The sequence below is a fragment of the Cheilinus undulatus genome, linkage group 9 (genome assembly GCF_018320785.1).
Source record: "Cheilinus undulatus linkage group 9, ASM1832078v1, whole genome shotgun sequence".
Taxonomy (NCBI): Eukaryota; Metazoa; Chordata; class Actinopteri; order Labriformes; family Labridae; genus Cheilinus; species Cheilinus undulatus.
Window position 1 is genome coordinate 19,046,277 of NC_054873.1, and position 26,868 is coordinate 19,073,144.

Below are 26,868 nucleotides of genomic sequence, written 5' to 3' on the forward strand. Positions count from 1 at the left end.
TTTTGCTGTAATGACTCTCCAGTCTCCTGAGCTGCGACCTCTGAGATGCTGCGGAGAGGAGAGCAATCAGCGCCCATTCACTTGTGTTACAGTCATTTTACCCACACTCCAAAAAGCTATCACTGTGCAGCTGTAAACATTTTTGCTCCTCAGCAATCCTGAGACTGGCAGTCAAAGAGGATAGCAGCTATCAGTTTCTTTCACAGAGGAAGCTCGTGTGAATACTCTGCAAGCTGAATTCAGTGGAGAGGGCGCGCAGGATACACACAACGGTCCTTGGAGCTGAAATGGAGCCTAAAAACATCATCTTTCAGGAGGCAGAGGAGTGTAATGTTGGCTGAAGATTTCCCTACCCTCTGCTGTTGAGATGCAATACCCCTCTTGCAATTTATTTGTGTATGAGCAGACTAAGCTGTTTGTGTTCGCCTCTAAAAGGCAAAAAACTGCAATCCTTTTGAGCCCTTTATGTAATGATAGAGCTTTTTGGAATAAGCCTTTTAAAACAAGACTATTTATATTCATCTGGTGTGTAAGCTGAGATCTTGATCCTGACTGCTGTCTGTCTGTATAAGAGCTCCTTTGCACACTCAGAATACCTGGATTAAATATACAGCAGTGCTAGAAAACCCTGCAAGACTTTCTTCTTCCTTCTCCTATGTGCAAAGCAGTATTGTATCATTGGTGAACACTGCCCTCTTGTGGGCATTTGTTTGGATTTTTGTGCATAAAATGTCCAATCAGAAAAGTTAACATATTCAAGATATTACAAGGGTGTGATCTATTTTATTTTACTGTAGGTGTGCATGTCTTTTAAGAGAAATAAAAGACACCAAGTTAGCATTATTGTGAAAATACAGGGACTTCCCTTCTCCTTACATGACTATTTTTGTACCATGACATGTAATCTGAGAAGACAGCAGCAATCACACTCAGTCTCTCTCTCTTACATATATTATGGGAGGATAAGTGATCCTGGAGATTCCAGGACAAATATTGCTCTGATTCAGACCCAAAAGCATTTGCTGTGTCTTTTCCTGAGCTGTGATGGATCAAAAGGGGTCTGACCAGGGGTTTTAGTTGAGTTTTTTTTAGGGCTGTAGCTCCTCAGATGCTCACTAGCAGCTGTTGTGAATGTTTAGGACTGCGCATGTCTGGACTTCCCCATTCGTCTGATCACACAACTTTCTCTGGTAAGCAAACAACTCTGTATTATTTTGAATGGATTGACAACAAACAAAACAAGAAAATAGGGCCTAAATAGTAAAGCAAACATTTGTGTCTTCCATGATTGAATCGTGTTCTTTACTTTGCATTAATGTAGGTTAAAGGGAAAAAAAGCTGTGATCTTCAGCTTGTTTGGTAGGAAATGTCGTCATGATAATTTATTGTAACAGTGATTATCATTCGATGGAGAATTCTTTGTCAGTGGTGCTGTATGTGGAGCTCATCAAAGCTGTTAATCCTCACAGGAAATCACTGCCAAAATGACTCTTCAGTGGACGGCTGTGGCTTTCTTCCTCTACGCAGAGATAGCAGTCAACCTCATCTTGTGTATACCCTTCATTTCTGCAAGGAGGTATTGCAATTTCCTGCACAACACTAAAACATAAAGTAAGTGACACAGTGTGGGGTCAGACCATAGCTTAATGAACCTGGCTGTTGGATAGTAAGTTTTTTACAACAGCATTCTTTAAATAATTGCTATTGCAAACACACATTGCTTCACATCTATTAAACTATTACATGTACCTTCCACTGTGACAGAACTTCTTTTACAGATTTGTCTGTTTTAATTCAGTGTAGGAGCTGGTGTGTCATCTGGCTCCTTCTTTATTACCTCCACCAAGGAGGTTATGTGATCGGCAGGGTTTGTTAGTTAGTTAGTTAGTTTGTTTGTTAGCAATATAACTCAAAAAGTTGTGGATCGATTTTGATGAAATTTTCAGGAAATGTCAGAAATGGCATAAGGAAAAACTGATTAGATTTTGGGAGTGATCCAGATCACTGTCTGGTTTCAGGAATTTTTTTAACGGATTCTGTACTATTGGGAGATAGGGCTAATGGCGGAGGTCTGCGCTCTCCGAGTGCTTTTCTAGTTTGATATGTGGTCTTAATGTGTTATTATACCTGTAGTTTATGAGTTGTCTGACTGCATCATTAGCATCATCTGACAGGGTCTTTAGTTTAGTTGTGGCATGACTGTATCATAAAACTTGTAGTTGATGTGTCCTGTAATGGCATCATTGTTTATATAGTTTATGAGCAGGCTGACTCCATCATTAGCTGTTGATAGTGATACAATATAAGGACAAAAGTATTTGGACCCCTGGCCATTATACCAACAAAGACAGTAATGACATTGTATTAGGATAAATGTATTTATATTTATATTGGCTTAAAAGTGGCAAAAAAACAGCCCCATACCATATCATACCATAGGCTATAGCTCTGTTTAAGTCCAGCCACAAATTCTCTATTAGATTGACATCTGGGCTTTCACTGGGCCCGTCCAGAACATTCACCTTTTTGTCCTTAAGCCATTTCTGTGTGGCTCTCGCTGTGTGTTTTGGGTCATTATCTTGCTGGAAAATAAATTTCCCAGAGCCATAGTTCTCTTGCAGACTGAATAAGAGTTTCCTTCAGCATTTCTCTATATTTTGCCAAATTCATTTTACCCTCTGCCTGAATAAGCCATCGATGGGCCGGCTGCCAAGAAGCATCCCCACAGCATGATGCTGCCACAGTGTCACAGTGGGGATGGTGGGTTTGTGGTGATGTGTGGTGTTTGGTGTCTGCCAAACATAGTGACTTGGATGATGGGCATAAAGCACTGTTTTGGTCTCTTCAGACTAAAGAACTTTTTCCACTTGGCCATGGAGTCTCCCACATGCCTTTTTTCAAACTCTGGTTGAGATTTATTATGAGTTTTCTTAAACAGTGGCTTTCTCTCCCATAAAGCTTTGACTGGTGAAGAACCCAGGCAACAGTTGTTGTATGCAGAGTCTCCATCTCAGCTGCTAAAGCTTGTAACTCTTTCAAAGTGGTCATTTCACATAAGCGTTGTTCTTGGATTTTGTCTAAGCTAAGATTAACATGAACAAACTCTAGTGACTGTCAGAATCTTATTCAAAAACTGCACAAGCAAATTTAAAAGACAAATTTCCCCCTAAGAATGGGTGGCAAATTAGCCTCAATGTCTATTCTCTCACATTTTTAAAAATCCATTTCTACTTTTTGGACTTTTCCTGTTGACATGTACTGTTTTTGCCTTCCATAAATAGGTAGTGTTTTGTATTTGTCAGAAAAAATTGTCACAATAAACATCATTAAAAAAGACCTATGTAAAGTTGGCTGTAAATAAGAGACCTGAAACTGGCAGTTCACACAAGCAACCAGCAGAGTACACTCATGCCTATCTATGTAGATCTTGTCTGCATGCTGACTGTTCAACTCGCTGTGCCCTTATGACCTACTTTTTAGATGGCGTTCTGTCTTCAACTTGAGAATCTGGAATTGGTTATCTCCATATTGGAACAAGTGCTTCTTCACAATGATCATGGTTCTGATTGTTCTCTTCCTTGGTAAGCAGTCTGCTGACTCATAGACACTGTCAGACACCGAATAACACAGAATAGACTGACAGCATGTTCCTGGCATCCTGTCAACCCTCAGATGCTGTCCGTGAGGTGCAGAAGTACTCTGGACCTGAGCCCATGAAGGACGCCAAGGTGAACCCAAATGTGTACGACCACGTCCACATGAAGCTGTTCAGATCCCAGAGGAACCTCTACATATCTGGCTTCTCTCTCTTCCTCTGGCTGTCAGTCTCTTTTTTTTCATGTTTACTCACATTAGTAACTCTGTGACCCTTTTCTTCTGTATACTTTCACTTTCTTCAATCTTTGCTTACCCTGTCCTGTGTTTCCTTTCCATCTCCTGGTGCTCCTCTCTCTTTGTCCTGTGATCACAGTATAATGCGGCGGATTGTCACCTTGCTAAACCAGGTTGCTGTCACTTTGGAGGACAGTGCAGGTCTTCAGGTGCAGATGGACAGTGCTGTCATAGCAGCCAAGCAACACCAGGAGGACAACCTGACACTCAAACAGGTCACACTTAACCAGAGTTGGTTGACAGAACTTGAGCATATATATATATATATATATATATATATATATATATATATATATTTAACATTGTAGTCTTCTTTGGTATGTTTTATAATTGACCATTTTAACATGGCGGCCATTTTTCAAACATAATCAGGGTAGGAGACCAAAATGCTGTTTAATTATTATACAGCTGCTGAGTTCGGGAAGGAAAAGCTACACCAAAACCACAAATTTTGATAATTTGTCAGCAACCACCAGACAGTTGCTAATGTTAGCATCTTCCCACCCTCTAGCTAATATTACTGTTAGCTAAGAAGGAGATGCTTACATCGTTTTTTTCATTCTTATGAAAAAAAAAATGTCAATAACAACCTTTTAGGTTTTGATAAATCATTAGCTAACATCAGTCAGCTAATGTCAGACCTATATGACCAAATCTTGGCAAGTATTAGCTAGATTGGAATTAGCTACTTCCTAGCTAGCAGTAATTGACAGAGGCTTAATGTTTGCTGTTGCCTGCTAGCTAACAGGTTGTCTAATGTGTGTCCCAAATAGCATACCACTGTACTAAATGTTACATATTTTGAGTGCATAAGTGCATGTGGTTCATTGACACTGCTGGGTATACTTCTCTATTAGTAGCGACTTCCTGTTAGCACAAAACAGAGCGCAAACTGGGAGAATGCTAACCTGTTATGGTTTAGTGCTCTGTACTGTATTTAAGTGTACTGTATTACAGTCGACTAATAGAAGTAAGTGATTTGAGACACTCTACGCCTCTTTCGTAGCCTATAATATGGTAACGATTAAAAGGTTATGCTAGCTAACTGGTTATGCAGTATGTTATTTTAGCTAAAACTTTAGCCCAATACCAGCTGCAATGTTTTCATTTGGAGATCATTTAAAAAAAAAAAAATAGAAATATGATAATGATGGTTGGATTCCCCATTGTTCATTGAAATTACCACCTGAAGACACAGCAACGCAACCAAGCAGCATTGAAACTCCCACTGTGAATGTAATGTCAGGAAAAATTGACTCTATTTGATCATAGCATATGAGTACAGTGTAAGACCAAACAGTAAAAAGCCTTAGTCACTTTTGCCCCATGAGTGAAGTTACCCTCTAAGAGTTCCAGTTGGCTTGTAGGGGCCAACATTAACACAATAAGGATGATGTACTGAACTACTCTCCTGAGTGATGAGTGGTCAAAAGTGTTTTGTGTCTATCATCAAATCTATTAAATCTAGTGTGTATAACTTGAAAAATGTTTTTTAAAAAATAATTAATAAATTTGGGTTGATGGGACAGAGAGTTAAAAAGAAAACAACTGATTAAACCGAAACGATATATTTCAACTTGAGTCATACATAGGCTACTCTTATTTATTTCCACTAAAACATTTATGTAATCAGTTATGACACATACAGTGTTTGGAGTGTTTTCATATTGTTTGGTTATGCAGTGTGGTTCAAAGTGCACCATTCAGTCTTTGTTTCATGTAATACTGTAGTACTGAATATTGCCACTGCTGTGATTCAGTCATAGGTAAACAGCCACATGCTTAGTAACAAGCTGAAAATAGTAGTAAAAGTTGAAAGTCACAGCATACAGCACTTTCAACTCCCCTAACTAGTTCCACTTTTTGACAAAAAGACTGGCAAAGCAACCCAAACATTCTCCTGCACTCCATTATTCTGTCTCTATAGTTACCACGGAGCAGCTAATGTGAAGCATGAATATTTAGTTATATGTTGAAATTTATCATAAAACCAGTGAAATAAAGAGTATGCTGTGTAGTTCTGAGGAATGTCAGTGGTTCATAAAGCCTGCACTAAAGTATTTTAGAACTCCTGGCACATACAGAGTTATAAATATTAAGTAAAGTCCTGGCGATGCTCTCCTTGGAAAGATTGTCGTCCAGTCAGATGGCTTGGTTCAGAACAAGCTGCTGTATAAGTTTGCATTAATACGTAAAATTATTACAGTAATATGTATTTAGTATGTGCTCACATGCTGGCTGATGGTAATTAAAGGGACCCCTCTGTCCTCAGGCTCTCCTTGATGAGGACAGAGCCATGTCAGCAAAAAACCAGCAGCTGAAGCTGGAGGCTGAGAGGCTGGCAGGTCAAGTGAAGGTTGCAGAAGAAGGTGAGTAACAATCTCAACTTTCATACAAGATAATGTGACACTTTACACCTTAGAACAACTCATAAAGCATTCGTGAAATTGACAATGTTTGAATGAAATTTGACAATGACAATATGTTTCAGTGATACTGTTAGACATTAGCAGATCTTAGACCACATTACTACTTTGAAACATCATCTGTTTAATTACAGACAGGCATAACTTTCAGAGACATTGATGCTATTAAGTATAGATCGGAGCATGGATATAATTCTCTTTGTATAGCTGTGCGAAAGTCCCAGGCTGAAGTTGAGGCCATGAAGAGGCAGGCTAAAGGTTTGGCACAGGAGTATGACAGACTATTGAGGGAACACCATCAACTACAGGTAAAATCACAGGAAGATACAAAACCACAAAATACTTCTGCTAATCCCGCTTACCTCTGAATGGTTATTTTTTAATTTCTTCTCTTGTCCACAGAATCCACAGAGCAGTGCAGACAAAAAGGATCAGTAACCGACAGACAAAAGTCATACTGTTAGTTCCATGGATATCTTTTTCCATCTTAGTACTCTAAAGATGTATATGTAGTATTTCATGACTTAGTGGAAACAGATGACTCTTTTTCATTGATTTTACCAAAGAGAAAATAAAGAAACAAAATCAAAGACAATGGTTGCTTATTGTCATGCAAAGAAGGGATACAGTCATCTTATAGGTGGTTTTGTGGTTGTGTTCTGGATGTCCTTGCATATAACCAGGGATATGGGAAAATAATCTGTTAAAAAAAATAACAACAGAACAGAAAAGAGTAAGGGGTGGATGTAGCGGGTAAGCACGGCCTAAGTACTGTCCAGGTTAACGAAATTGGGCATGTAAAGTGGTGAAAAGAAGTAAACACTGGCAAAATGGGTTAACAGAGGCAACAACACAAGTGGCAAAACAGGTTCAAGTGGCAAAAATAGGCAGAAAAAGCAGTGAAATAGGATAATAAAGCAGCAAAATGTGTTAAAAGTGGCAAAATGGGTTAACAGAGGCAACAGCACAAGTGGCAAAACAGGTTAAAGTGGCAAAAATGGGCAGAATAAGCAGTGAAATAGGATAATAAAGCAGCAAAATGGGTTAAAAGTAGCAAAAACGGGCAGAAACGGTTGTGAAAAGGGGTTACTTTAAAAAGAGATGTAATTAAGGTGGAAAATGGGCACACACATTTATGAAATTCAGTTAAAGTGGGTAAAAATGAGCAGAAGGTTGTGAGTAGGGTTTATTAGAGACAAAAATAGATTGAAAGTGGCAAAAATGTACAGAAAAGGGGGTGGAATAGGATTAAAAGTAGCAAAATGAGTTATAGTGGCAAAAAACAAGCAGGAAAAGTGGTGAAAAGGGTTAACAACTGAAAATGAATTTAAAGGAGCAAATGGAATAATTAGTAATGTGGTTAAAAATGTAAACAGTTTGCTTAAAAGTGGCAAAAACTAGCAGAAAATGTTGTGGAAAAAATATTTGAGATAAAACTGGACTGAAATTGGCAAAACCTGCCAGAAAATTGATTAAAAATATTGGCAAAAATAGGTTGAAAGTGGCAAAAATTGGTAAACAGAGGCAATAAAAATCAGCAGAAGGTTAAAAAAAAACTGGGTCAAAAGTGGCAAAATGGGCAGAAAAATGTGTACAATTGATGAAAAGTGGCGCCAAAACTAGAACAATGCTACTGATGCAACACAAATACATTAATTTTATAAAATATCGCAACTTTGAGGCCCATTCTTTGGGCAGGGTGTCTAGTCTCTGGTCATTTATTAGTACTGAGAGCCCTCTGCTTGTGGAACAGTTTTCCCATTCTGATGCTGAGTCTGAACTTCAGCACATCATCTCAGTCAGGTCTACATGTCTTATTACCGCCACATTAGTTGCTGCCATTACAGCAGTTGAACAGGTGTACCTAATAAAGGTGATTGTATGAAGTCAGGGTCAGCTTAAGAATTTTTATATTGATGTTGAAAGAAGTATCATCAAGTAATAACCTTTAGAATAATGGAATTACTGAGGATGTTCCTGCCTATTTGGATCTGCATGTTGCCCACGCTTGTTGCAAGGAAATTTAATTAATGCTGCCTTCATAATCCTCCTCTTGTTGTGTTATAACCTGGAGAAATACGATCAAGCCATGAACAAAAGACTGACACAATGCATTTGAATTCTGTCATTTGAAATATCAAATTTATTCATAAAAATGAAGACAACCATTATAAAATACGGCACAATTAATTTTTTTCATTTTCTACAAAAGGTTGCAATTAATGAAAAAAACACAACAATATGAATGTATACATTCCAGAAATTAAAAAAAAACATATGTCTCCACAAATCCTGTACAAATATTTACTTTGTGTGCTACGAAAAGTGTCCACAGTGATTCTCTGTACATGCGATGTGCTCTATGGAGCTTGGCCGTAAGAGACCAGATTGTGCTGAGGCTCATAAACGTGTCTCTCTGTCAGGATTGCGGTCTGACGCGGGTATGAAGTGCTCACAGTGCGTGAAGCTGTTGTCTTCCTTCTGTAGTGTCTCTAACTCTGAGCTCCCATTGGTCAGGGCGTTTTTCTCCTCTCTCCTGATGTGTCTTTTGAGAAGAGCAAAGCCAGGGATACAGAGGAAGAAAGAGACCGTCCTCAAGCCAAGCGTCAGGCCCAGGTATACGATCCTGGAAAAGAAAAAAAAAAAAAAAAAAAACAGAGAAAGGAAAAATGAAAACTGTTATGGTAAAAACCGAGGGAAACCTTTAACTCAACAGTCTTTACTAAAGTTCCTGTAAAGTGAAATCCAAAATTTGTGTCTAAAAAAACTTGATAGATGGAATAAACCTGTTGTTAACATGTGAAAACACTGAGATCTATGTGTGACTGAATTTTGGATTCAGACCATGAGAAAGTCTTTCACCTCTTTCATGGCTTGGCTTTATTTGGGCCTTTGGTTTGTTCATTGTGAGGTTAATTTGCCAACTCTATCAGCCACATTGGCCTACAGCTTGTTCAAAAAAAGCATAATAACATAGAAATTTGTGACAGAAAACAGACCTATGTCTGTGGCAACTCAGGCAACTGCGCTCTGGTCAGAATTCACTGTAAGGTCAGGGGGCAGGCTAATTGCTTAAGTATGTGTCTATCTTTTACTTGAACCAGATGCAGCAAGAACAAACATCTTACCTGCTGAAAGTGTGTTTTAATCTATATCAATCCTATATTTAGGCCCTGTCCACAAGGCAACGAGTTCAGGAGTATATGCCATGGTGTTTCATCCACAGGGAAATTGCATTTTGGGAGGCCGTAAACACTACTTTTCTAAACCGGGTCCCAGAGTGTACAAATCTCTAAACTCTTGACGTTTTGTCTCCGTGTGGACAGCCAACTGCATCTTTCTTGAAACCATTACATCACACATATCATAGCCCACTTAGGCCGCATGCCAAACCAAAACAACTATAGCAGATTACAGGGCTGTGTTCATACTGCAGAATCTACTGAGCTTATTACGGCTTTTACAGCAAAATCTGATTCTCCTTGACCACCACCATGAACAGCACATACCAGTAGTTCTTAAATCTACCACGGTAAACATCCAGAAGGCAACCAAGAGAAAGTTTTGGCAGTTTTCTGTAATCTTGTTCTCTCTTTTGGTGCATTTCTGTGGCAGTGTTACAGTGCCACTTACAGGCTTGGCATATATACTAAAGCATTTTCAGTCATTTTCAGTGGTTCAATGCTTACGCAGGCATTTCCTGAAACAATACAGTGTTTATGGAAAACTTTTTCAAAACCAAACGGAAATATTTCGTTTTCATCTCAGTGTGGACAAAGCCTTAGTCCTGGATGATTTAAAGAAGCAGACTGTGGCTTTGTCTCTCTCAAAGCAGCAAGAGTTCAAGCCTCCTGTCTGTCAGTATTATGATGCTAAAGTTCAGTAGAGTATCTGATGGTATGTTCCTGGCACAACAGAAGCCTCAATGCTAATTATCATTGAAGATTTTTATTTTGAAGAGCAACATCAGGAAATGGTGTTTTTAGCAGCAATTTAACAACGACGATGTCTCATAAACGGGAGAGAGAAACATACAACCAAAAAAAAAAGAAATAAGAAAATTCAGTGGCTCTGTACAAAGTGTTATTCTTCAAAGCCTTTTACTGAATGATTATCAGAGTACAGTGTATAGTTAGTAGAACCGGTGTGCATTACTTTTCTGTAAGACATTTGCATTTCACTGCTGCTACTACTACAGTAGTAAATAACTCATTCTAATTTCTAATATCTTTACTTGTGTTCAGGCGGCTTCTGGGTCACTACCTTTTTAAGTAAGCGATACTGTAAACTAACACCAAACTAAGCAAAAGGTATAGGTCATCTTCATGAACTGTGCCCTTTAAAAGTGGTAAATTTGGATACAGCAAACATGGCACTGACACCGGTACCATGCTTGTGCTAAAGCTACATGTCATTTTTTAACATGCTACCATTAGCAAAGGTTCTATTCATAGAATTAAGTATCTCCAGTTTTCATCAGTTGAATAATTTATCTTCCAAAAAGCACATGCAGGAATCTTACAGGACAGCTATGATGTAAAAGATATATTATTTCAAAGTGAACCCTAGTGTTTACCAGACAACCCTGTGAATAATGCATAGAGTTTATAGACAAGGCCATATGGATCATATTACCTGTAGGATGAGGTGTTGTATATTCTGCACGCTCCTCTTCCTGCACACATTTTGTATCCCCACTTGAGGCACGTTTTGTCAATTATTGCTCCAAAATATATTGGGGCAGGAATTCCAGCTGTTGAGGGATTTATACAAGTTGTTAATTAAAGGAAAGACCAAAGACAAGATAGAAAAAAGAGAGTAATAATAAATATTGTTTGACTTATAATGCTGATATGTCAAAAACAGGCCACTTAAAACTTCATTTTCACAAATATATAATGATGTACCAAATGTAAAGATTTTCCCCCATACACACAAATTTCAGTACTAGACATAGAGTAATCCCAGCGTCAGGAGGAGCAGTGCCAGCTCTGAGGAGGCTTCTAAGATCTTGACATTCACTCTAATGGTACATTTCTACCAAGCAGTCCAGTTTGGTATGGTTTGATACAGTAAATCCTGATTTTGCTTTCCTTTACAGCTAACTGAACTGTATCTTGGTAGGTGGGAGTGTAAGCCTTATCAGCTATGTAATAGCGTGGCATCATAGCAGCACAAAAGAGTGTAACCTAGCAATTACTTGGTTTAGACGAATGGCACAAAGCAATAGACAGAGGTAAACAATAGAGGAAATACTCTTTTGTTTTCTTTTAGCATATAGTGGTTTATTTCAAAAAAAAATACAAGAAGTGATTATTCTATTGACTAATTAATGGACTGCAGTGTGTCTAGCACCCTTTAAGCCTGGTTAATATGACGGATAGACATTGTTCCAACACCGTGGTGACCCACACTGTTATGAGTCCTACATACTTGTGCACTGGTGTGTCTGCATCATACTGCAAGCCACATTTCCTGCTTGGTTGTGTACAGAAAACCAAGGTAACAGCAGCTGGCCTCAACATGTAGTTAGATTTTTTTTAAGAGATGCTACATGAGCTACAGTACATGTCTAGGCCTCTGGTATGGTTTGGGCTAAGTGGACCTACAGCATATTGATAAGAACAATCCATCTGGGTACTTTGACATAACAATGACGATCCATCCAAAACAAACGGCACTAAATGGGGAAAACTGGGACTTAAGTAACTTGAAAGCTTAAAATACAAAAAACTGTACAATTTAACAGTTACAGAAGACCCAAGTGAGGCAAGTGAGTTGCGCATAAAGTTCTTACTTCTCTGAAAAAAGACTGGCATAATATTATAAAATAAACAGAGTTATGTGTATATACACTTGACTGTCAGAAGAAACTGGAAGCCTGACCATAACTAAGGATGTTTCCAAGCGTCTACCCTATTTGACTAAATGCTCATTTAAATTTCTTTTGACTAGTTTAAAGTTGAAAAAACCCCTAGAAAACAGTCAAATTCGTCCCAGGGTCATTGTGTCAGCAGGTGTGATGTTAGCCTGATATACTCTCTACAGCATGGCTAACAATATAGCGCCACCTGCCTTCGTTCTTCTTTGTAGATTAATATTGTGCTTTGATGTGTGGCTTCTTTTCACTTCAGGTGAGTATTTATGTGTGAGTTCAACTCTTGACAGCCTACATACCACTTTATTTCCATTTACTACTTAAAACTGTCATACTGCGCTATTCCTGCTTACACGCTAACCTCTTAGTCACTGCCGGGCTTCTCATATTTAAATCCGGTGAAGTGCCAGACAGGAAAGCAGCGGCCTCTAGTGGCGGGAGGTTCATTACAGTTTAAAAGTGCATTATAGACCTGGATTTCAAGCCTGTGATTATAAAAAATTATAAAGTTATTAGTTTAAACAACTCGTAAATCCCATGCTGGCTAATTCGATAAACTAATTTAACCGTTTTACCGATTAACTGCGCACATCCCAAACCATAACACCAACAGGAACATCCTGGAAGGCTCTCCACAAGATTGGTGGGCTTGTTTTTCTTCAAAATGGTGATTTTGTACTGCTTTTATCAACACTACAGTGTAGATTTGACACAGAGAACAAATCAATCTTTAGGGTGGGATAGGTAATACCCTTACAGAGGGGTGCAGAAAAATAGGATTGTGTAGATCGTTATTTTGGTACCTCTCCCATCTTTTGACAGTGAAAACTGGACTGTTTGATGGAAAGGCAGCTTAAGTGGATCATGTGCACAGAATACTGAAAATGGTTCTCACCAAGGGTGCGAGTAGCTAAGGTGTGAATTCCAAGAGCAAGGGATTTTAGCTCCGGCTTAATACACCTACAAGCACAAGACAGAGAGGTTAAAAAAGACTCAACTTTTACTCTGGAACATAGACATTTATTGATTTTGTACTGGAAAAAGTAATAAAAAGTCTTAGAAATAACACTCCACTGATGATATGTTTGAAGGTAAAATTGCTTATGAAAGCTTCAAGGCAAACTTCAGATTGTTCTCTTTTCAATTACTCATGACGCATTTTATCAGATGATACTGTATCCTGTGAAAGTGCAAGAAAAATATAACAGCAGGAATTTCAATCTGTCCAAGAATGAGCAGATGATATATTGCTTTAAGAAAGGAACGAGTCAACTGATGCCATTGTTTTTCACACAGGTCCACACAAATTTTTTTCCCAACAAACCTGACTAGCAGAACAAAGCCAGGTGTTCCCCCCAGAGAGATGATGAAGGAGCTGACCACAGACAGAGCCAGGAAGTATGGAAATATTTTGTCACAGCTGTCTCTGCGTGGACACTGGCCCAGAGTGGCTGTCAGGTTGCCGGTAGGGTTTTCAGCCAGCGATATACAAGTGCAATTATTAAAAACCTGCAAAGAGTCAGTAATAAGTAATAAGTCATTGATAAAAGGCAGATCTACATAGGTAAATAATTCTGCAACACACCCTGAGCACCATGTGCTACATTGCAGATATCAGCAGATGTCGTGTCCATAAAGTTTGCATGATAAAACAAATGTTTGCTGGACCCCACTGGCTGGAAATAAAATCAGTCATATTTATATTATTTTCTCTCAGTTACCAGTTATCACTTAATAAATTATTTTATCATCTACCCTGTAAATTTTAGTTTCCCCTTGTAAATAGTATCACATTTTGTGCTTTTATTTTGAATGCCGAGAAACAGAAGTGCAGAACAGGCGAGCATTTGATGCAATATAGAACTCCAAATGTTGTATTCACTCAACTCCCTCAACAGTAAAATAAGTAATCAAGCCCCTTATGTATGTCTGACCGTGTTTCTGCCAGATCCAATGGACGAGGTGCATCCGGCCCAACAAGGAGACATGTACGTGATCCCATTCTCTCCGCACACTGGATCCCATTCTCTCTTTGAGCACAAGCATCCTGAGTTACAGTTGGAGAGGAGAGACTGCTCCTGATAAGACAGGCCTTCCAATCTGTGTGCGACAACACGAAGAAAATGCATATTTTATCGACAGCTCAAATGAAAAATGCATCAAATAGGAAGCCACTATCATTACCGTGCATGGAATATCAAAGCAAATGTTACTGAGAAAAAAGGCAGTATTCACAAAACCTATTACCTATTCCACTTAGATTCAAGAATAAAGTGTCTAGACTTTACAAACCCAGTGTATGAAACTGTGATGCCCGCCACCTTGGAGTTCTCACAGCCCATAGCTAAGAAGAAAAGTGAAAAGAAGTAGCCCAGTAAGGAGGTCCCAAATGCAAATTTGGCTGCTTCCATGATGCCAAGCTTATACTTCTTCATGACAACTCCTCCAGAGAACATCCCAAGGGCCACCGCAGGGATGTTTATCATCCCTGCCAAAAAAATGCACAAGACAGCAAATCATTTAGAAGAACAATAATCAGGGAACAAAGCGGACAGGATCAACCATTTATAGAGATAAAAAGCAGAAGCTGTATTAATATGAAAGCCAAACAAATAATGTTGCTTGTTGTGATTCATCACTGACCTAAAGGTTAATTAAAATTAATGACAGTTTTAATGGCACTTAAATGCAATCATTTTTTCAATCTAGTGCTGCACTGACTTTGAAACGTATTAAAAGTGTAAAATTATACATTAAGAAATATGCAGGAGAACATGTTCAAAATGACTCCCTGACATCCATGCTTATCCTGAGCATTTGCTCTATTCTAAGGGTTCTGGGCCAAGTGCACCACCAAGGCATAAAAAAATCAGTCTTATCTACTACGCCTGAAATAACTACAACTGACTTCTAGACTCAACTTTACACTGAGTGCAGCAAGCCTCACTCAGATTGGTCATGGCTGCATCTGCTCTTACCATGCATGTTCACATTAATCTTAGCCAAGAAGTGAATGACCCCTCACATTCTAACCTCTACAAACTACCAAACAAAGACTTGGATAACACAAACCGAAAGCAAAGAAATTATAATTTATTTTTAAGGCCAAAGAAATATCTCTTATAGCCTGGCATGCTTTTGTCTGATAAATATTAATGGGTCTCTCACTGTGTTTAAAAGAGCCTCTCATGCTCCCCTGTCTGGAATTTTGGAATAAAAGGGGGAGCTTTCTGGGGCCCAGTCAAATTGGGGGCCCATCTAGGTCAGCAAAATCATGGTCTATTGTAAAGTTTAGTTGTGATAACCATTTTTATTTTTTGACTTAAATAATAACCACTTTTATCAAAGCAACAAAAGTGAATTATATTTATTCATGCTGTATATAACTACAGCATAAAATGTACAGTATTGTGGATGTGGATGGTGAAATTGAACTTAATCATTTGGAAAGTAATGTTGAACTTGATATCATGATGGGCACAAGCATCAGAATACCTGAAAATGAAAGAGATGATAATGAGGTGACTATAAAGGAAACATGCATGAATAATTGCAAAAATAATTTACTTGTGGAAGAAATGGCAAGAAAAGGTGGTAAAAAGATTAAAAGTGTCAATAATGTACTATAAGAGACGAAAAGCTATAAAGTGTCAAAAATGGATTGAAGGGGCCAAAAATGAATAAAAAGTGGCCAAAAGTGTCCAAATTGGCTGGAGAAAGTGGTAAAACGGTGGCAACAATTAGCTTAAATGACAGATACGGGTAGAAAAAGCTGAAATGTTGATCTCTTGTCTCATATTCATCTTTTTGTGTCAAACCCAAATGTTTTTAGTCTACAGTAAAAAATAAAGGAATTGGCCTCACCGTTCCAATACTTGTGGAGGGGAATGTATATTGATATCAATAAAACACAACTGAGGCCCACTGACTGAGTTTTCAGGGGCAAATTCTGTGGGTAAGCCTGTTAACATGTATAGACTTCTTTAGACATGTCCATGGAGCCATCTGGAATATCCTGAAAGTTAAATCAGACATTCAGTGATGAAATGGTCTCTTTGTTTTCCATCACTGTAGGAGCAGGGAGGTGCTGAGGTTAGTGGAGTCCAGATGTAGCCTTGCTAGAGTAGCTTAACTAAGTGCACAAGATATCAAGCGGTTAATGCTGATAGTAATTCAGTGCTTTATTTTTGGACTTTTGTTTGACTGCGACTACCATGTTAAAGCTGACTGCCCTAATTATTTTCAAAGGAGATCGTTTTAAATCTCATTTTAACTTCATAGCTGATAGCATTTGGATGCATTTCTCATCCTTGGACAGCCGTCACTGTCTAAATTCCCATTAGACTGACCTTATTACAAGTGCCATTATTCTTTTAAACCAATGTTTTTTGAAGCTGTAGCATTTACTAGAGACTGATTCGTGACTCAGAGCATAAAAAATTCATCAAAAGCTTGCTCATGAAACACTTATGATGACCATCCAGCTTACATCATTTTGCATCCTTAAATACGGTCCTCTCAGTGAAGCAGCACAGGTTTCAAACATGCCTGTGATTCATTTGTATAATGAAATGACCATACAAGGAACATGAGAACAAGCCAAACATCATGAATTATCAAAGTAGTCTGCTTACCCATGAGAAAATTAGCCTTGGATGCTGACTGGCCATAGTGCTGCTCGATGTATTTGGGTTTGTAGGTGACCATACCGATGAGAGAGTTGAACTGGATGATGGTCACACATAAATAGATGATGTAAACGGGGTTTCCAAGGAGACACTTCAGTGTGGGCACAAAGTCTGTGTGGGAAATTATGAATATCATTAAAACACAAACTGTATTTCAACAAATTCAAGCATTTCTTCTGTTTATAGGAGGACTTTAGATGAATTTACAGTATAAGCAAGCAGTACATACTGTTAAAAACTTAACCTTCAATGATCATTAAACTAAATTCAGATTTGAGTTGCCATGGCAATACAAGATAAAGGTGACATATCATACCAGTTTTCACCTTTGAACACAGTCCCCTGTGGTCTAAATGAAACATCTGTGCTGTGCTGTGCTTTGATAAAAATACAAAACAGATCAAACACCAGAGGTGATTTCTGACCCTGTATAAACCAACTTGTAACAGTATGTGTCTATTTAACCATAAATGAGCTCCTTCTCATTCTGGCCCTCTCTTCTGCAGGGTGTGCCAACAAGCTGCTCAGCTGTGTGCTTCCATGGCTGTGGGTAGAGACGCCGGGTAAAGGGGCAGGCACTATTAAAATGTCCAAGTGCGATGTCACAAGGATCACAAATTCGAAACAACCAAAAATAAACATTACTCTGAAAGTCATACCCTCCTACCTCTACAACAACCTCTTTAACGACAAAGTGAAAAACAGTTTTTCAACAAAGTTATGTCCATTAAAAAAAGTATGGAAAAAACAATTATTACATAAATATTCACCCCCTATAAAGTAGCTGACCTAGTTCAACAGAGGTCCAGCCAACTGGTACTGTTAGTCTCATAATTAGTGTAATGGGAATCACAGTGCAGTGAAAGTGTATCAAGTGGGAGTGTAATGGGTTTTTTATTGGTCCCAGTTCAGTGCACATAATCCACGACAAATATGTCCAAACCATTAAAATAAGGTGGGGGAAATAATACAAATATCACCAAATTTACTGTTGATCCCAGTGACAGTAATGCTGACGAGTGTTTGCTAACTGCTAATAAACCACTAAGGAAGAAAGGGAGGCAGTCGGCCTGGCATATGAAAACACACTAAAGAAAAGTCGGCTCCAGAGGCAGAGCAGCGAGAGCTCCATGATGTTTTGTTCCCTCAACTTTGCCTGTAAGGCACTGGCTGTGAGACCCACTGCCCTTTTCTCTCTCTCTTTATATCTGCACAGTTTCTAAAAAGCCTCCGTATGTGAACAACGTCCCTTCCTGTGTTTGCATGAGCTAGTCTGTGATCCTTCATTGACTAACATGAGTCAGGATTTAGCCCAAGTAACTACTGCAATGGCGTTTTATTCAAAACACAGTGACAACGCACTTTATAAATCATAATATGACAAACTGCTCTAAAAAGCAGGCATTTTAATTTGTAATTTATGATGTGTTCATTTTTATTATTTTTTAAAATCAGGAAATATTAGGTTGATTTCTGTGTTGATTTCAGTTTGCATGTTTTTTTTTTGTTTTCCAATTTTGTCTCTTGCTTAATTTATCACAGGATGTACCAACTATTACTGATAGTTCTAACTAACACTAAATGGAGCAAAGGATTTATTGATTCAAATGTATGTTTGAAACATGTAACAAAGGCATTAGCAACACTAATGTTAGTAAAAGCTAAAGGGTAAATAAAAATAATAATTACAGTAATAATAATACAAATAACAGTAACAATAGGTAAGTGGTATCTAGAACTATAAATCTGGAACTTTTTATTTTTTGATCGTGACCTCAAAACCAAGGTACGGACCGAGCCATAATCTCTGTGAACTATTACTCCCCTAGTATTAAGTGATTGTAGCATCAAGAAACCTTTGTCTGGAGGGTCCAGTAACTGGTTAATCAGTATTCCTGGCTACCATTACACCATGAAGACAAAAGAACACTCCAATGACTCAGAGAAAAGGTTAAGTCAGGAGATGGATACAAAAAAAATTCAAAGGCACTGAACACCCCCGGAGTTCAGTTAAATCCATCATCAAGAGGGAATATGGCACATGTGTAATTCTGCTTAGATCAGGACACAAACTGAGTGACAAAGAAAAGAAAAGGACAATATGCAAGGAGAGATAGAGTAGGAAGAGGGAAAGAGGCAGAGTGATAATGTTCAGCATTTTAAATTATGTAGTTATAAACTAAATAGATGTTTTTTTTTCAAGTAATTGTTTTCCAATCAAAATTGATCATTCAGCTCTATGTAATCAAAGTTTCATGAGCCCCTTCTTAACTTTGAGCAACTGCCCCTCTACAGGTCTCAGATGTTTCAAATATTTTGGCTTTACTTCCATGTACCTGTTGCTGCGTCCATCTACATATACTGTACATTCTGAGGTTGTATGTAATTCTTTTCTTTTCATGTAGTTATTTAAGATTGTGCAGTCATTCACATGCTCTCATAGGGCTGAGTTAGAATCTACATATTGGGTGTCAGTTGTGTTTTTTGTTGCTCATAACAGTCAAAGGTTTAGTTTAGCCTAAAACCATGACCCTAGTCTTGATCTAAAACTCATCCTCATCAGACATAACTCAGTGCTTTTCACAGTATGCAACTCATCAAAGCAGAAAAAGAGAATTTTACTTTGCAGAAGAGTCAGAGGAGCCTTCAGCCAGCCCTGAATGTAAGAATACCGAAGGGTAATAAAGGTCCTCTAAAGAGGGTAGTTGGAAGAGACTCAGGTGACAGCAGAAGAACAGAAAATTATAACCTTCAAAAGATACAACTGACCACATATGGAGGACTTTCTCTTTTTAATAACTGTCTGAGACTATAATTGTACCTTTGGCCATCTGATGTAAATTAGCCGGCTCCTCGGGTCTAAATTTGTGCTCCATGCTTGGAGAATCTTTGATGAACCTGGTTTGCTCTGGAGTGCAGCTGGTGTCATGTTTCTCTACAGGCATGGGCAGAGATTTAGGGAGGAACCAGAAAGGAATAGCAGACATGAGGGTGATGGTACCAGCGATCAAGTAGCCCAGCCACCACGCCCCCACCCAGCGGGCGTCACCAGGGGTTATAGTCACCGTTTCTGCACACACAAAAAAAGCATTAATTAGCATCATATGTGGGCTTATGCATTCATTAATTGACTAGTGCTTGAACAATAAAGCTGTAGTTAATGTGCAAGCACAGATCTTACAACAGGAATTGATGCATTTCAGTATTTACACACATTTACTGTATCTATTTGCCTGTATTCATGATCTCTTTGCAGTAGTTTTGTGTCAAGTATTTTCAGTTGACATTTAGTCATTATTAAACATAAAAGAGCACAGACGAAAACCTGGCACAACATTGTTATTTAAAGCTCCTATGAAGAGTTTCCAGCTGGTTTTGAAACAGACTAATATTAATACCAGTACTTCTTTATGAGTCACAAAGGCAAACAAGAACATTATGACTAAGTTTATAAATATTTTCAATGCTGCAACAGGGTTTCAGACGTGGCAGTTTACTCCACAGCCTCTGTTTACATGTTGTGAAGCAAAGATTCATAAGAATCGAAACATTAGACCATTAAAAAAGCTGTATGAGATCTTTCAACACAATATTAAGTACTGTGCAGAACTTTTAGGCATGTTTAGGCCAAAAATCGAAGCTGAAGTAAGGCTAGGATGTGGCAAGTAAGCCGCCTAATGGTACCAATTAGGCAGGAAGGAGGACACAACCCCAGTAGTGCTCTGGATGTCCTGGATATCCCATATTACCATGGGCATGAGAAAATAATCTGTCAAAAAATAACAGTTAAATAGAACGATAAATAGGTCTTTGTTCTCTAACAAATAAAGACATGTGGCCCAATTCTGATAAAACTGCTGCTATACTATAGCTACATCCAAGCTAACCGTAACAAAGGCGGAAGCGCAGCAGCCATTGCTATTGGCTTCTAGTACAATTTAACCCTGGCCATGGCTATGCTGATTGGTCAGAACCATTTTTTGGTTTGGCACAGCCAAAAAATTGTGGATTGGAACTTTGCAAATGTGCCTGATGACAGTCTGGTAAATGCATCTGCTTCACAAGGTTAAGGGTTGTCATGAGCCCCTGGTCATGCTGTAGATGTCCCAAGAACCTAAAAACTGCGAAAAAATCTCCGAGGCTCTGACAAAAGAGGGTGCAGTCGAGCTTGGCCTTGGCTGCTGAGCAACACATGTGCGTCAAGCTACACTCCCTCATTCTCCAGCACTGGGTTGTGGTACATTGGGATCCTTAATGAATCCTAAGCAGTCTACATGCCCAAACCTTGTGCACATGACTATGTGTATTTGAAATAATTGCACAATGTTTGACCTATTTCCTGAAGTCAACATAAAAGGGTTGACAGTATAAACCTCAAACACTACAGACAAATTTAAAAACTGCCTTGTTTAGCAAATATTCTGTAATTATTAATAATCATTTTAAAGGTTTTCTATACAGAGATAACATCCTGAACCAATTCAAGTCACCTTTAACGATCTACAAGATTTTTTTTTTCTTGGTAACTTAATACTGGCAAAAACAACTACACTCATCAATGTAAATTGCATTATAAAGTTGGATGATCTTTTCTCCAGGTGAGATGGAATCTTTTTACAGGTGCATCTCTAAATGTTATGGAATAATTAATAAAATAAATGGAATATTGTGGGATATTATGGAGAAGTCTGTAAAGCAGTCAGTTCTATTAGATTTGATACTTTAGGTAGATTCCAGGTCCTGATGAAAAAGGGAAACAGCATCTCCGTAAAGCCTGTCAGCACATGGAAGTTCATTAAATTTCCTTGTAGACAGCTGCGTTGACTCTGGACTTGATCAAACACAGTAGACCAACACCAGCAGATGACATGGCAAACCCAAAAATCCTCATTGACTGTGGAAACTTTACACTGGACTTCAACTAACTCAGAAGCTATCCCTCTACACTTTTCCTCCAAATTCTGTATTTCTTTATTTCCAAATGAAATGCAAGATTTACTCTAATCTGCAAAGAGAACTTTGGATTTTGGGGTGGCATGACATCTGCTGCTGTTGGTCCACTGTGTTTGATTAATGGAGCCTTCTACCAGGAGATTTTAGAGCACGGCATGTTTCTATCTGCTGAGAAGATTCATGGAAATACTGATGCCATTTTCCAACCAGACTTTCATCTGCCCACAGTACTAAATCTACTAGAAACTGGTCTGTAACTGTGGTATTAAAGTGCAGGACTGGCCAGCCAACATGCCAAATCTGAAACCCTGTAGAGAATTAATTGAGTATTGTCAAGAGGAAGATGAGAGACTCCAGAGCCAACAATACAGATGAGCTAAAGGCCACTGACAAAACAATCCACACATCCATATCACCTCACCCCAGCCAAAGGGTAATTGTCTCTTTTCCATTTACATGAGCTGTTAGCTGTAAGCTGCAGTCAGACTGTTGTGCACTCATCTAGTTCAGGAGTGTCAAACTCAATTAAAGCAGGGGCCAGATTCTGAATTTAGGTCTAACCTGAGAGCTTAACAGGGTCAAGATTTAACCATAAACTGTCATTTGCACCAGTAAAAAAATAATAAAAAAAATTAAAAAATGGGAAAAACTAACTGAGCACTGATGATACATGGTTTTCAGATTTTAAAAAAAGTCAAAATTACAAGTTTCGCGGCTCAAAATCTGAGATGAAAGTCAAAATAGTCAAAGTAATGATATTAAAAGGCAAATACATGAGATAAAATGTCAAAGTTGGGAGTTTTAAGAATGGAAATATTACATAAAATCCAAAATCATTACTTAAAAGGTAAAACATGAGTTGAAATTTTGAATTGTGAGTCTAAAAGTTCAAAATGTGGGATTACAAGCCAAAGTTCAAAAGGTGAGATCAAATTTGAAACAGTGAGTTGAAAAGGTCCAAATATGACTTTAAATTCACAACTGCAAATTTAAAAGGTTGAATTTTGATATAAAAAGTCAAAATTGGAAATTTTAAAAGGTCTAAATATGAAATAAAAAGTCAAACAATAAATTTTATTGTAAGATGAAAAATTGAAAATATGAAATGAAAACAAATTGATTTCTTTTCCACATTCCTGACTTTTGATCCAGAGACTTTTACTCTTTACTTTTTCAACTTTCAAAGGTTAAGTTTACATTTTTATACTGTAGTAAATCTGCAGACCTCATACCAGCGGGCCAATTACAATAGAAATATGACATGATCATGCAGGCTGGATACAACAGTACCATGGGCCAGATTTGGCCCCGGGCCTTGAATTTGACACCCCTGATCTAGCTCTTTAACTAGTTCTGTCAACGTTCATTACAAAACATTCACTTAATTAAAAAAAAAAAAAAAAAAAAAAAAAAAAAGGATTTCTACCAATAAACCCATCTAAACAACCACCCCAGCCCTCAAGGATTTCTAGAGTATAAATTAAGGTTTTGCTCACATAATGAAAGCAATATTTTGGAAAAGACAGAAAGAGAAAAAAAGTTTTGCTTTTTTTGGCAAAGATGGCGTAAAATCTGACACCAATTAAAAGCTCTTTAGGGGCTTTATCTTAGCGTATGGCTCAGGTGGCAGCTTACCCACCCATATCCACATAGCCAATGTCCACGTAGATCTTTGCACACAGCGACCCCAGCAGGTAACCAAAGACAGGACCAATGATGGAAATGGTCTGGACACATCCTGGAAATGTAAACACAGAACTGACTTAAGTTCAGTTGCAATCAAGAATCGAGGACTTAATAATTAAAGATTTTCATATGTTTGGGATACAAAATAGGTAACATTATAAAATCTAGTCCATTTAAGAGGAGTTTAAGTTTGTTTTAATCATAATAATACATGTCTGCTAGTGGGCCTAAACACTGTAACTACTACTGAAAAGTCATATTTGGATGAATATAAAGTTTTCATATTTCACTGTATAATTTAAATCCTCGATTATTTTTAGTTGAATGGTTATGTCAATATAAAAGTTTTAAATTGCTTTTATCTCTGCAAGAACAGGGAACAACTTTCTTAAGGAACACCAGTGTATCATTTTTATCGCATATGTGTTATCTTATATGTTGAGAACTGAAAATCATCAGGAACATTTCCTTCAGGTTGACAAGTACAGAGAAAATGTGCTTTCTGATTAGTTCATATTAAAGATTAATTGACATTAAACTTTGTGAGGTGTAATTCCTACCACAAAGACAGTGGGTTAGGTGAGTTACCGATATAAAGGGCAGCGTTCTCAGATTGTGCATAATCGTCAATGTAGGAGATCCCTAAAGGCTGCACAGGAGTCTCTCCAATCCCACGCAGGATGTTTCCCAGAAACACATAGATCCACATAGAAACGCTGGACTCTCGTTCACAGCCTACGGTCCCAAAACATATAACAAATTTGACTCATGCATGTTTCAATTTTATAATTCAAGGACGACGTTAATGAGACAGCTGGTTTGGGAGATTAGCTTCACATTAGGACAGATTGTCTGAGTCATGTAAATCACAGATGTCATCAAGAACTAATTACACGTCATTTTTTTAATTCTAATGGATTTGTCGTTTTATCTCTAGGTGAAAACACAATTTATTTTGGCAGCCATGTTGCTCAAATATTGCTTAGAAAAAAAATCTGTGGAGAATGTGATAAGATATTGTTGTAACCCACTAGAGTGAAAAGTCTACTCTTACCTCTAGAAGGCAGTATAGAGGGCCTATCACCTGCCCTGGCTGACTCAGGTGAGCTTGCTGGACATGGAGAGAGGTTATTGGTTGAATTCACTGAAGATCTAACAGATGTTTCGATCTTATAGCTGCGTACAAAATACCAATGTGACTGTTAAACAAGGGAAGGAGAAAGCATCAGGCAATGTTAGATCCTCACTATGTGAAGCACAAATACACACATCAGAGACTACATTCTAGAGATGCAAGAATAGCTGTCTGCTTTTTTTTAACTGCTAGGGTCAAAGGGATATGTGGAACACTTTAAAGCATGCACATGGACATGACACTCAACATACCGTCCAATAATGAAGTGTGGCATGGCAATCAAGAAGGTCCCAAATGACATCAGGACACATCCAATCGCGATGATCTTGGGTCGGTGGAGTTTAGCACCAAAGTAGCTCACAAAGGCAATCACCAGCAGGTTACCTAAAGGAAGATGAGTTAAAGTATAACAATGAGATTAAGTATACGTATAGTGAATTGTTTTTGTAAAGAAAACGTAAAGATACATAACACAGTGTTCATTTCTGTTATCTGCTTTGTTTTTTCTGCACTCTATAAGGTGTATTTACTGAACAACGCACCAATGTTTGGTTATCATTGATAAATTTCACACGTTTGGGGAGAAAAGCAGTTAATATAGACCTTTCTCGTTAATGCTGCAAGTTACTCACAATGCATTTTGTTTTTGCTCACAACGCAAACAGCTTTTCTATCTCCTGATGTGAAATTCATCTATGAAACCAAAACATTACTTGCTGGAACAGAGTCCTTGGACCTTGTCAACACGGGGCAGTTGTTAGTTAGCAGCAGGCTCCCTGAGTACAGAGGCCACAGTCCTCACTGTGTCCTGACACTATTTGGGAGAGGTGTCAAGACTGTAACTGTCAGAATAAAATTATAGACTAAAACTTTTAAAATAAATTCAGATTTAGCTAGGTTGGGGTGAGTGTTGGGGTGAGGGTACGGATACTAAAGTTGAAAGTTAAAAGTCTGTCCTGCATAACCTCATTACAAAACCTTTAATAAAGCCAACTACACAGTCTGCTTACAGAACAAAAGCTGGTCCTCCATGAAAGTATTCCAACATAGCAAACGTAGCTTTCATAGCTCTGTAAGCTATGTAGATAACTAGACTACATAGCTAACGCACCCAAAACTAAAGCTCTCAAAGCTCATCGATATCTATAGTAACGAGGCTAAAAAGTTATCGTTAGCAACGTAAGCTACGTAAGCTATGTAGTCTAGTTATCTACATGGCTAACATGACTACATTATCTTTAGCTGCATTTAATGAAATTCACATTGCCAAAGCTAACTTAGCTATACTGGCTTATTTGGTAACATTAAAAATGTAGCTAGCGTAGCTATGTTTGCTTTAGCTAAAACTACTGAAGCTAAACTTCTTTAACAGGTCTATACATGATTTATCATGTAGAGACTAGGGGAGAGGGAAAAAATCAATACAGCATAGTATCGCAATATTTTACATGGTGATGTATCATATCTTATTCAAAGTATTGATTTTTTTCACATTAATTGCTAATGTGAACTGAAGTCTATGATACTGGATAAATAGCATCAGTTGCTTTTTTGTCCACTTGATGATGCTGTTGCACCCTTTGTCCAGTGAGGTCGGCAGAGGTGACAGTCATACAGCAGGAGGAAGTTAGTACAACCAATATGGTAGCAGCAGGGAAAGGACATTAGGGATGCAAGGAGGGCACCAACAACATGGACATGACACATGGGGTTTGCAAGGAGTGCCGCATGAAATTGAAATACTGCAGTAATACAATAAAAATAAAGGCAAGGCTAATGCTAATTCAGCTCAACAGTTGAAAAAATAGTATAGATCGCAGTATATCCCCATACATGGTATCGCAATACTCTGTGTATTGCAAAATGTTTAAAATCTCAATAATATCACATTGTGGAATGAGTATCATGATAATGTTGTATCTTGGGGCCACTAATGATTCCCATCCCCGGTAGAAACCTGTTAAAAAAAGAACAAATTTTATAAAAATGCTTCCAAATATAAACTCTTCTGTGTTTCTGCATATATATATCCCTACTGGTTGTTCATCTCTTGTCTGTCTGTCATGTGTCAGAGCAATCAAATGTCATTTCTGCTTCTTACAGCTTTTTTCCTGGTGTAAACATTTTTGAACTTCATGCAAATCAAAGGCGATTTGCCAGAGTTTTATTTTGGTTTCCCTCTTTATAATGGATAAGTGCCCTGTCTAAGCC

General features: G+C 38.1%; 2 protein-coding genes across 5 annotated transcripts in view; one reads left to right on the forward strand and one right to left on the reverse strand.

Annotated features, from left to right (window-relative positions):
* Positions 1-929: 929 nt before the first annotated feature.
* Positions 930-6,894, forward strand: LOC121515448 (B-cell receptor-associated protein 29-like). Of its 2 annotated transcripts, XM_041796225.1 has the most exons (9): positions 930-1,190; positions 1,322-1,359; positions 1,470-1,576; positions 3,481-3,581; positions 3,673-3,820; positions 3,971-4,106; positions 6,164-6,260; positions 6,525-6,625; positions 6,720-6,894. In XM_041796225.1, exons 3-9 carry the CDS (start codon positions 1,485-1,487, stop codon positions 6,753-6,755), a joined length of 711 nt encoding a protein of 236 aa, XP_041652159.1. In that variant the 5' UTR covers positions 930-1,190; positions 1,322-1,359; positions 1,470-1,484; the 3' UTR covers positions 6,756-6,894. The 2 variants fall into 2 exon arrangements, with proteins under 2 accessions (XP_041652159.1, XP_041652160.1); XM_041796226.1 differs by lacking the exon at positions 1,322-1,359.
* A 1,607-nt stretch (positions 6,895-8,501) lies between these two features.
* LOC121514420 (solute carrier organic anion transporter family member 1C1-like) overlaps positions 8,502-26,868 on the reverse strand; it is a 38,010-nt gene continuing 19,643 nt past the window's right edge. For 2 of the 3 annotated variants that reach the window (XM_041794526.1, XM_041794525.1), the window contains exons 4-15: positions 24,909-25,041; positions 24,577-24,698; positions 24,111-24,257; positions 23,476-23,574; positions 19,705-19,953; positions 16,830-16,994; positions 14,488-14,683; positions 14,130-14,295; positions 13,520-13,704; positions 13,091-13,155; positions 10,953-11,070; positions 8,502-8,943 (exon numbers count right to left, since the gene is read on the reverse strand). In XM_041794526.1, coding sequence (XP_041650460.1) covers positions 8,718-8,943; positions 10,953-11,070; positions 13,091-13,155; positions 13,520-13,704; positions 14,130-14,295; positions 14,488-14,683; positions 16,830-16,994; positions 19,705-19,953; positions 23,476-23,574; positions 24,111-24,257; positions 24,577-24,698; positions 24,909-25,041 — 1,871 coding nt within the window. In that variant the 3' untranslated portion in view covers positions 8,502-8,717. Of the gene's footprint in view, positions 8,944-10,952; positions 11,071-13,090; positions 13,156-13,519; positions 13,705-14,129; positions 14,296-14,487; positions 14,684-16,829; positions 16,995-19,704; positions 19,954-23,475; positions 23,575-24,110; positions 24,258-24,576; positions 24,722-24,908; positions 25,042-26,868 lie in introns of all 3 variants that reach the window. The other variant, XM_041794527.1, reaches the window with a different exon arrangement.

What these genes read in the sequence shown, in the direction of transcription:
- LOC121515448 (XM_041796225.1), top strand. Translation starts at nt 1,485, where the DNA reads ATGACTCTTCAGTGGACGGCTGTGGCTTTCTTCCTCTACGCAGAGATA. An exon ending in TCTGATTGTTCTCTTCCTTG is followed by an intron (nt 3,582 to 3,672) that starts GTAAGCAGTCTG and finishes GTCAACCCTCAG; the next exon opens with ATGCTGTCCGTGAGGTGCAG. An exon ending in GGGAACACCATCAACTACAG is followed by an intron (nt 6,626 to 6,719) that starts GTAAAATCACAG and finishes TCTTGTCCACAG; the next exon opens with AATCCACAGAGCAGTGCAGA.